Source organism: Solanum pennellii, chromosome 3, assembly GCF_001406875.1.
Source record: "Solanum pennellii chromosome 3, SPENNV200".
NCBI lineage: Eukaryota > Viridiplantae > Streptophyta > Magnoliopsida > Solanales > Solanaceae > Solanum > Solanum pennellii.
The window spans coordinates 65,989,309-66,001,093 of record NC_028639.1 but is presented as its reverse complement, the minus strand read 5'-3'; the positions used below and the strand labels follow the sequence as shown (position 1 = coordinate 66,001,093).

Sequence of the window (11,785 nt, the reverse complement as noted above, 5' to 3'; positions counted from 1 at the left end):
TGTCCTGGGGTTGTAGTACTCGTCTATTCTTTATCAGATATCTCGGATTCGAGCTCTGAAATTAGAGTTCTTTATCAGATGTCTCGGATTCGAGCTCTGAAATTAGAGTTGTCCTTGTTGTTAAGGAGAGTTTTACCCCCAAAGAGAGACATCCTCACACGTGAATCATGATTAATCAGACACGGAACAAGTAGAAATCCAACAGAAAAAAGAAGAAGATGGAGCATGTTACTTCACTACAACATTTCATTCCTTATAAACGTATCATACAAATCTTATTGATACTACAAACAACTACATCCTAATTACACTGCATAAGTTATAGCAGATTATTAGCTTTGTTTACAATTGTAAGTGTATAATTGTAAGTAGTAAGTATGCTGTGAGTTCACTTCCTTCATTCTACATCTGCATAACCTTCGAGAAATTGTCCGATTATGAGCCCTTCGTATGAAGTAAGATCAGGGTCATCACTGGAGAGCCTCTTCCGTATTGCTGCACTAGTGATGTTGTCTGGAGTTTCGTCAAGAACCTGTTGGAACGTCCAAGTTGAACGGTATGTGTCAATATTAAACATAAAGGCTAAACACCTTCACTGTAGCACAATGAGATGTCCAGTGATAAGAATGGATAACACTTCTATCTAGTTTTTAGTTGCTGATCTGCGTTTATGTCTTGTTCCTTGGAAAACGACATTTTGACAGGAGTATGAAAGAGAATTCCAACGAATGAAACAACCACAACAACCCAATATAGTCCCACAAGTAGGGTATGGGGAGGGTGGATTGTAAGTAGACCTTACCCCTACCTTGTCAGGTAGAGAGGTTGTTGTTTGCGAAAGACCCTTGTTGGAATAACCAAGGGCATAAGTAGGACGAAACGACAGGAGAAAGGCATGAGAGACCTCTCTCCACATTCAAGTGAAATTAGTTCCTTACCTCTACATAGTTGTTGACATATCCATCTTTGTTGGGAGAAGTGATCGGCTCAAACTCATTGCATATCCATTCACCGTCAACAATGTACTTGTATTCATAGTGTCCTTCCTGTAAATATAGAACCGAGGCGACTTTAGGATTTGAAGCTTACAGATTCCCAGTGACCAAAATTTTTTCAAGAGAACTTTATTGTATGTGCCAAAGAGGAATCGAACACCTCACCAAAGAGGGTAGCAAAAATTCAACAAGTTACTTTTCTATCACTAGACCAAGAGACTACTTTGTTAATGAGGTCCCAATGAATATTTCTTATAGATTTTTAAACATAAATACAAAATATACATGAAAGTTGTTGGGTTCCCGGGAATCCACTCCCACCACCCTAGATCCGCCCCTGATGAAGAAGACACTAGGATTGACAATCTTTACGAAACATCTGTTGTATCTTCTCCAATTAATTTATAACAATTTCTTTAGATTGTTAATCCTTGGTAATATAAGGGAATGAAACATATCTGAAACACAAAATGTGGATTCCAAGATATATATTAAGATCATAAAACCGATATTACTTTCCAATTATGTTTCTATATAATTTTCCATCTTGGAAGAAAAAGGAAGAAACACTGGAAGCCTAAAACAACATACTTACTGGCAACTCCCTCTGGAGAGTCCACAAACCTTGTTCCTTGTCAAATTTTAACGGTATTCTCTGAAAACATTGAAGAGTTTTTGAATCAGCTCTAATATTAAGCATGAAATAAAGCAGAGTTGCATCAAATTTGAGAAGAATAGTTTATGAAATTTCTTTACGAACATGTAAAAGGCAATAAAACACTACAACAAAGGAAACCCGTTGTTCATATTCCTGGATGCTCTTTACCAAAGTAGTAAGAGCTCTTACCAAAATGACGACAGGGAGTGTGGTTGTTATAAAATAGTTCTACCTGTAACCAATGCATTGATCTTTGGTGATTTAAAAGACTAACCATAATCGAGACAATTTTCTCAAAAATAAACGGTAACACTCATCTGACAATATATGTTTTCTATTATTGTTTTTGAGTATATGATCATAGTGCCTCCACTGAAATTTATTATTCAGGTTATGGGCAATCGACAGTCGAAATTTGGAAATGATGAACTTCAGTATATTATGGGCAGCTGAAAAAACCGTAAAACATTCTGAAGAACTTGACTATTACCTGCCACCAGCCAATATCAAGTCCAGATAATTCCACTGTAGTACAATTATCACCACGCCATGTCAACGTGACAGGCGTCTTTTTTAGGCCTGTAAGCTTTAAACAGGAAGATACTCAGTCATGAACACAAAAGCATATATGAGAATAATCGTCTATCATATTTAGAAAGCATGCAGAATGTGTAATGAAAACAAGTACTCAGATAAACCACCACAATCTTCCAATATTTCCAATTCGACTACAATCACAAGAGATGAATCCCTTTATAGAAAACAAATGTACGAGTGAGCACGGCAAAGAATACGTGGGAAAGCACGGATTGCATCTCTTCCTCAATTTCCAAAAGTTGTTAAAGGATGGAGAATATGGTGAAAAGCGTTTTTTTTTTGTTCATTTTCATACCCTATTAAAATTGTACTATCAACCAACAAGGTGAAATAGACTCATATGTAGAATAGTCAATTAATTACAATGTAGCAACTCGAGTCTTGTACAGAGTTACACAAAATATTGACATATTTGAGAGGACAAACAGAAAATTTCGTGTATTTGGAGTAGCTATTACATTGAAGATAATCTGCTAAGAATAGAATCCCTTTCAGATTTAGAGGTACACTAGGATTCTTAGTAGAGATACAGTATCTCCTGGTATTGGTTTTATTAAAATATTGACCTTTCAACAAAGTATGTAGTGGTCAGCAAAGTAATAATATCGATCCTAACTAACAGTATAAATTTCAAATTCACTTTATTAAACTGCAATACATATACCATGCACTCCACATCAACACCAAAAGTCACAAGGGAATTATGGAATGAAAAATTGTTAAAACGATAATAGAACTCACGATGTCTGCTGTGGCACTTTTGATTGCATCTAGTTTTGGGAAGCAGGGACGTTTGCTCTGCAACAAGATACACAAAAAGATATTAAACATGGATTACTATATCTTCAACTGGCAATAATCAGCTTTAAACTTTGCTACAGATGCGACCGCATAAACTATTCAATGTGATGGCTTAAAAATTTAAAAAAACATGAACTCTTTATCCAGGTCACCACCAAAAATATTTTTGGTGCAAAGACCAAAAGAACATATATCAACTTCAAGATGAGATCTTCTTCCTCATGGACCATAATTCATGGTAAATATTCTCAAAGCGCACTTGGTGTAATAGCAAGGCGAGAGAGAAATAATAATATTTTCAAAAAGTGAAACTACATAATCATAATAGAGGGAAACTTACCATGAGTAAACTGAAAGCGTCAGTAAGCTTATAGCATTGAACCCAGAACATATATGTCAACTGCAGTTCAAAGTTCCAAACAGAATATAAGGTCAGTCACAATGTCACTTAAATTAATAGAAAAATAATTCCAACTAATCATGACTGCATTTCGAGTCCAAGACACTTTTTCAAATAAGAAATTACAAGATAAATTTGATAAATAAAACAACATGGCGTTCCAGGAAGGTGCATATCTGTAGAAATCTGACAGATTGCAATAACTTATCAAAGATTGCTTTCTCCTTAAGTAATACAATCACACATTGTTTCGTTTGCAACTTGCAAGCAAACCCAAGAAGTACCATGCCCTCTACATATATTAGTGCATCAACAACACTCTTAAAGGATTGCCAACGAACAAGCTCAAGTAAATCTTATTAGAGGTACAAGTAATAAGAACATACTATGTTGCCCTAGGAAGAAAAAGTTGCATATGATTAGTCGAAATTATTTTGAAGAAAGCACATTATCGTTGATAGAAGTGTTATATAATAATAATAGCAAAAAAAAACAAGGACTACGCTATAGTTATAGCAACCTTCTTCTATTTGACAACACAAATTAAGATCTTCCCAGAAGCCAGACAAATAAGTACTTCAATGCAACTGCACCCATCACATGACACAAAGAAACTCAAAGCGCATACCGCAACTGCAGGAGCTCTGCCAAGTCCAGCTGTGCAGTGTATGTAAGTCACACCCCCATTTCTATTGATGGCATTGTTCAGTTTTCTTATTACAGCTGGAAGCCTCAATCTCAAATCAAATGCATCAAAATCCCTGCTTCGTCAAGTATCGACACACTTACGAGAATAAAATAATCTCACACTGTATAATATTATGTTACAAGTCTAGTAGACATATTGTACTAATCACGAAAAGCGCATACAGCCTTGCAGGTGAATTTAGCAGTAATAATAAGAAGTTTAACAAGTTTGGTATCTGTAAAAGATCTCCGCAACTTCCCACCCAGCGACAAGGAAACAAAGAAGTGTGTTTACCTTTAGTAATTACGTTTCTTGTAATTGAAAGAAGAAAATGAATTGATTCATGGTCTATATAATCCATAATAAATCTTTTGCACATGAATGCAAAACTTAGCCTAGTAATAGATGTTCTCTATCTTGTCCTTTGAATGTGCATACCCATGTCCCTAGGTTCATATAACCTGTTATTTCATGTTCAAACCAACTCTAATATTTGATTTATTTCCTTTTAGAACTAAAAAGTAACAGAAAGAAAAACATTGTCTTTCTCAATTGCATAAACTCCTGCACTATTTGTAACATCAAAGAAGTGATTGTTCTAATGCTATATTAACTGAAAGGTAGAGATAGAAATATAGAGAGGAAGAGAGAGTTACAACCACAAAACAAGGCACTGCTGACTTTTTTTGGTTAAACTAACCTTATTTCGGCACGCAAGTGTTCAATATCACCACATTTGTTGGCATATTCACGAATTGCTTCGATATCAACCCCAAAATATCTAGAAAACACTAATTAAGGACTTGTAAAAAATGTCTTAGATTTAGGATGAAACAGATTTGTTGATCCGACATGAAATAAATAATCATGACATATTTCATGGATACTCGAGATCTGGATTTTGTTGCAAGCAAAAAATAGTTTTAACTCCAATACTGCGAAGCTTGTCCACATCCTCAGGAGTCTGTCATTTTTTGGGAGGTAAAAAAAAAAAGGAAGTGAAAAGAATGATATGTTTAAAGAAAAGGAATTACTCATTACCTGTAGACATGAACCAACAATCAAATCTGGACGGATGAAGTTGTAGTTCATTCCTAACTCATGCCTATAGGTTAAGACTGCATTAAGAAAGTCAGGGACGATATGAGTGCCACACATATTAGTTACTTAATAGGACTGTTCAAACTTTTTTGGATTAGTTACTCATTAAAAGTGTATGTCACGAAGTTTGATAATCTGAAGTTATGCTAATACAACTAAATCATGTTTTTACATAGAGCAAACTTGGATTTGCAGTTTGCACAAAGAAAGGATGTTTTCCGGAATATACTCACTTTGTTTGAAAATCAGTGTTTGGCCATGAAAATTCTAAAATTCAACTTAAAGTTGAATTTCAAATTTGGAAAACCACTTATTGTTTTCCAACTCACTTTTCACTTTTGAAGTTGTATTAAGTACATTCAAGCATGAACATTATTCAAATATAAGTTGCAAAAAGTATAACCAAACACAATCTCACCTTCAACTCCAATTCCATAAATTCCAAATTAAGTGAAAAATAATTGGAAGTTTTCTTTGATATGTCAAGGAAACTAATAAGTTTAATAGCTTTCCTGTTCAGATCGGAAAAGTATGCAGCAGAAAAATCCTCAAAAGTAGAAGAACATAAAGTTCAGAGAACTAAAAAATGTGTAGGAAGATAGACTAACCAGCTCCCATAGCTGCAGTCATGTCATGACTGTATGCATCAGATTTTCCTGCATCCTCGTCCTTTGCTATACTAGATTCAGGACCAGATACTACCTAGAAAGAGAGAAAGTAAGCTAAAGGCAATTCAGAAATGGATTTCATAATTAGAGATGGAAAAAAGGAGACACAAAAGCAGGCACATCTTTCGCAATTTAAACTTTTAAACCAATTGATATTGAGAGTACCGTGTAGAATTCAAAAACATAAACCCAGAGAAAAAACAAAAGGAAATACCAACGAATGTTCATCAATCGTTGTTTCAAATATTACCTGTGCCACAATTCTTAGACGCTGACCAGAAAATTTTGTCATCCCCTGTATACAAGAAAACGATGAGCATGATAAGGTTCAATATCAATCACAACCAGTAGAAAGTACAAATTACTGCTCCTGCCATTTCAATTTGTATGACAGTTTCTCTAGGATGTTTCAAAATGCTTGACATCATTCAATTTATATACCATTTTCTCAACTTTGACAACATGTTTTCTCAATCAAACTAACTTGACGATTGTAAAGATATGGCACCTGTCCTATTCCATCCACAAAAGCTAGCTCAAGAGGGTAGGATTGTCCAAGATCATATAAGTATACCGTCAGTCATTCTCCAACTAATGTGAGTTTATAACCCACTCTAACACCCCTTCACGTCCAGGCCCAAGTAGAGCATAGAACGGGTGTCCAAACGAGGATGGTCCCGACTCTAATATCATGTAAAGATATGACATCAGCGCTCAACTCAACCCCAAAAGTAGCTCTTGAGGGGGATTGTCTAAGTTCATATATGCAAACCCAACCAATGTGGGTCTCTAACACACTCTAACAACAACCATTACTTCAATATTTTTATGTGAATGATATCACACATAAAATAATACTCACAGTACTAATAGCAAAATGAACAGATCACCTTGCCTTAAAAAGATTTTTAACGTGGAAAGCACGGGTCAAGAGGAGCAAAGTATAAGATTTTAGGTTCAAGCAAAAATGCTAAGTGATTTCCTCCATCTATCCAACACTTGATGTACAGAGTTATATGATACTTGTGTTTGTAGGAGGTATGAGTTAACCAACAGATTAGTCGAGGTGCGTCAGGACGCCACAGTTAAAAAAAATAGCCTCTTTTTGATTCATACAATTTGATATATCACCCCTCACACTCTTCATTTTTCCTAACACTCCCACACTATTTTCTCTCTTTCTCACTGTCTGTCTCTGTGACTTGTTTTTCTGCTTCTTTTGCTTCTGTGCAGTGAAATGAGAAAAAGAGCTACCCCTTTTATAGGGGCAAGACCATGAGCTCCCAAGTAGCAGAAAAACAAAAAGGAAAAATTGCCAAGACTTTCTCGACAACACCAACCAAACTTAGTCCCCAAAAATAATTCCTTTTTCCTATAACTCTAATGTTCAAATCAACTTACATGGATCACAACTAATTCCACAAATATCTCTATCTCTCACCAACACAAATACCAAGTAACTTCGTCCAACCCTTAAGAAAGTAATTTGATTTGGTTTAGTCAATTTCTACCAAATGTGGTATGGCCGGCTTACAGGCAACTCGACTAATTCCACTACCCTGCTACCTCTCACCAGCACAGGCACTGAGTAACACTTTCCAATCTTCAGGAAAGCAATTTGATTTGGTATAGCCAACTTCTACCAAACGCGTTATCCGGGCCAGCTTGCACACTCCTCGACTAATTCCGCATGTACTTGCTACCTTCCAACAACACAAATACCAAGTAACTCTGTCTAATCTTCAAACAAGTAATTTGATTAGATATAGCCGATTTCCACCACATGTGGTATCCGGACCAGATCAAACCCACCTCGACTAATTCCACATGTACCTGTTACTTTCCCCCTGCTCAGTATTTGTGCATATATAGTGTATATCAGCTAACAATATACTTAACTGACTACCAACCTTCTAACAGACTGATTAGCCTTTCTAACTAGCTATTAACAACATATGTATATCAGCGTATACACCCAGTATATTCACACTCTTTCCTCAACACACTTCACATAATTTTTTTTCCATATATCACTAATACAAGAACAAGAACAATAGTTTAATAACATAAGTAGGGTGGGTCAAAATCAAATCTAATGACACAATACCCAAAAGCGAAAATGATCATTACCAGTGAAACAACAGTGGGATAAGGCTTTCTTGAATTGCCTGTGAAGCTTCTCAGTGGTAAACCAGAGGATCTGAGAACCAAGATTAATGGGGAAAAAATGAAACTTTAACAAACAAAATCCAACAACATCAAAAAAAGGTTAGAATAAAAACCTGGGAAGATTCTGAAGGCAATTCATTTCGGTAAAATGAATGGGTTTGTAGAATAATATGTATCTGATGAAGTGTGATGCAGAAATGAGATGAACAGGTTTTTAGTTCCTTTTGTTTTATTAATCAGTTCGGTCTCTTGCTTTATATACTTTTAATTCGTTTTTAGGCCAAATACATAAATAGATCTCTAAATTTATTGGGTTTTTTTCTTCAGATACTTCAACTACGTCATTTTTTTATTGAATTGTTGAATCATCCATAATTTGTTCCGTTTAAAAAAACACTATTGATTGATTTTGATCGGCTTTTCTATTGTAAATGCATTCAATTGTGTTCGAATTAAATAATTTTGATTGAAGGAATGAAGACAAACCGTATTAGTCTCATTTATTTTCTAATATGTTCAAATGACTTAATAAAACACAATTATTCTCTAATATTTTCACTATCAATTGGACTAATGAGTTGTGGAACAACATATATTCTCCATCAACACCCCTCACAAATCTGGTTCCACATCAGACAAATTATGGGGGTTCAATGATTCAATAGGAAAATGACGTAGTTGAGGTACTCTGTTTATGTATTTGGCTTTGTTTTTATTCTTTTGGCCTAGATGAAATATTACTTTTTTCTACCCATTTTATATGTTATTCTTTTCTATAAATAGTTAAATCATAATCCTTCATCTATTATATTTGTTATAATTTATATTTTTATAGTCACTATAATAATTTTGGTTAACATTTTAAGATATATTTATTAACATATTAGTACGCAAAAAAAATGGAATTTATAGTATTTTTCGTATAGTATTTGAATATTTTTTTTTGTTTAAAATATCAAATTAATATAATCTAATTTAATTTTAAAAATTAGTCAAATTAACTTACGAAAAGCGCAATGTGACAAATAAAAATGGACGGAAAGAGTAACATTTATCATTTTATAAAATTTATACATAAATTACCATATCTTGCCTATTATACTCTTGAGAAAGCAGTTAAATATGATCTTGAAAATATATTTATCATTTTTATAAAATTGACTAAAGAAAATATTAAATAAAATAAAAATTTTATCTTTAATGCAAGTGCAGAGTAAAAATGTATTTATATAAAATGGAACTCACTACAGAGGGAGTACTTAATTATTAAATTAAGATAGAATTAACTCGTGCATTTTGTTTTACCCATACAATTAATATGACTTTTGAAAAATTTAAATAATTTTTAAACATTTAATAGTTTTCTAAAAGACTATTTAATATAAATAAAAGGTAAAATAATAAAGTTTATTAATGATTTTTTAATATATAACTGATCCAAATCAGTACTCGAAAGGCACTTTTTCTAGATTCTCTATAATACCCTTCAGATTATTATTTTTATTTGTTGCAAGCCAGCTCGGAATTATATTTTTTATTATATAAAGAAAAATTTCAAAATATTCTTGTTTAAAGTGAAAAATGAAAAAGCTAAAGTAATCACTAATATTATACCTGTCATATCAATCAACACTTTATGGCAGGAGAAAAAGTTGTGCATTTTTCTTTAAATTTTCTTTATATATAAGACAGGATGGATTTCATAATTCAAATGTAGAAATTATAAATAACGTATCAAGTGTCGCTAAATCTTTATTACTATAAATTTTATTTAATTAGGAAATGTATATTCTTGTCTAAGTTGAAATATGATGTATTATCATATGTTGTTGAATTATGCTAATTATTTTTTTCACGTATTACGATCTGTTTTATTTAAGTGTCTAGGCTATTTTTTTAATTTGAATGAATTATTTAATTGAACAAAGTGTTATTTAAAATTCCGAAGGAGAAAACAGGATAACAAGGAAATCAGAGATATTTACATAATTTCAATTTTGGTTGAATAGAAATACAAACATACAATATGTTACTCTTAAGTCTTCCACATCACCTTATTGCGTCAATTGTCTTTTGCTATGAAGCTTATTTAGAGGTATGATGATTGTAGTTTCTCTTATTTTAAATATTTTTTTGATAGTCTAAGGTCCGTTTGAATGAGCTTAAAAATTAGTTAAATTGATTTAAAAGTCAGTTTTTTACTTATTAGAGTGTTTGATAATCATCAAAATGACTTTTTTTAAGTTAAAAATTACTTAATTTAAGCCAAAAGCTAAAAACTAGGTAAAGGGTGTTTTTTTTTTCCAATTTAAAAGTCATTTTATGTTGACCAAATAGATTACCTTTTTGTTCATAATTCTTTTATTATTATTTTTATTGTTATTATTATTATTATTATTATTATTATTATTATTATTTTTATTGTTATTATTATTATTATTGTTATTATTTTTATTATCATTATTATTATTATTATTATTTATTATTATTATTGTAATTATAAAAAATTTGTGATGATAAAAAAATATGTGAATGATAGAAAATATTATTACTTATGAATGTAAAATATAAATTAATTTTGTTTTAATTTTTTAAAGTATGAAAACCTTAATTTTATCAATTTTTATCATCAACAATTTTATCAATTTTTATCATCAACAATTTTTTTTTCAACTTAAGTATTTTTATACAAATACATAACTACTTATTTTAAAAATAAGTTTCAGCACTTTCAAAAGTATTTTTTAAAAATTGTTTTTTTAAGCCCATCCAAACGGGCTCTAAGTATATTGGTGGTAAATGTGTGGATTGGGTTAAAAATAGATCAATATAAAATGGATAATAATTTAACCTATTTGATATAGGTAAAAATAGATTGGATAAGAAATGGATTAGGTAAAATATTAGTTCAACGATGTTTTACTCATATTTCATGAGTAAATAGTACTCTACTTAAGAATTTAACATGAACAAAATATTTAAATCTTTTTTTAGATGAAAAATGTTGAAAATGCTTCATTTAATTTTACTGTGTCATAAAAGTAGAAAAAAAATCTATACCTTTTCAATTAAAATAAAAATATGTAAAAAAAAGGGGAAAATATTTTAATTTCAAAGTAAATGAATATTTGCATTTTAGGACCAAAACATGCTTAATGCACTTTAACAATGTCAATACTAATACATGATTTGTTTATTTTACACTATTATTTATTATCCAATATAAACTTAAACAAATAAAAAAATATAAAATTATAAGTAAAAAAGAAATGTACATTTAATATATATATATATTTTTGGAGGGCAAAAAACTTCACCTTTTCAATTATAGTAAAAAAACAATTAATTCTATATAAAAAAATAAAAGTAAGAGAAATTACAATATTTTTAATAATACGATGAATTTATAGTGAATGAAAGTAAGAAGTTTAACTCATTTGACTGGTCTATATTTTATTTATATTTTACTCATATTGTAATGAGTTGAATATGGGTATCAACTCATATTTTATCTATGTAAGAAATCACTCATCCATTAAAAAATATAGATAGATTGAATGGGTTACCAAAAAATGAGCTCATTTTATTGGAACTAGTCTAGTATAACCTTTTATGTGCAATTTTAAGTATTTTTATTTATTTCTACATTCTAATGCAGTCTTGTGTTGTATTTTTAATGATCATTTTGACAACTTTTGTTGGTTTTGA

General features: G+C 31.5%; 1 protein-coding gene across 1 annotated transcript; it reads right to left on the bottom strand.

Moving 5' to 3' along the window:
- Positions 1–208: 208 nt before the first annotated feature.
- LOC107014833 (phosphoglucan phosphatase DSP4, amyloplastic-like) lies at positions 209–8,313 on the bottom strand. Its single transcript, XM_015214931.2, has 14 exons — positions 8,191–8,313; positions 8,039–8,108; positions 6,159–6,203; positions 5,849–5,942; positions 5,181–5,257; positions 5,027–5,103; positions 4,840–4,920; positions 4,080–4,212; positions 3,392–3,451; positions 2,992–3,048; positions 2,144–2,239; positions 1,591–1,650; positions 939–1,046; positions 209–532 (listed from the first exon to the last, which is right to left on the bottom strand). The coding sequence occupies exons 1-14, from the start codon at positions 8,214–8,216 to the stop codon at positions 398–400; spliced, it is 1,119 nt and encodes a 372-aa protein (XP_015070417.1). The 5' UTR covers positions 8,217–8,313; the 3' UTR covers positions 209–397.
- Between the last annotated feature and the right edge of the window lie 3,472 nt (positions 8,314–11,785).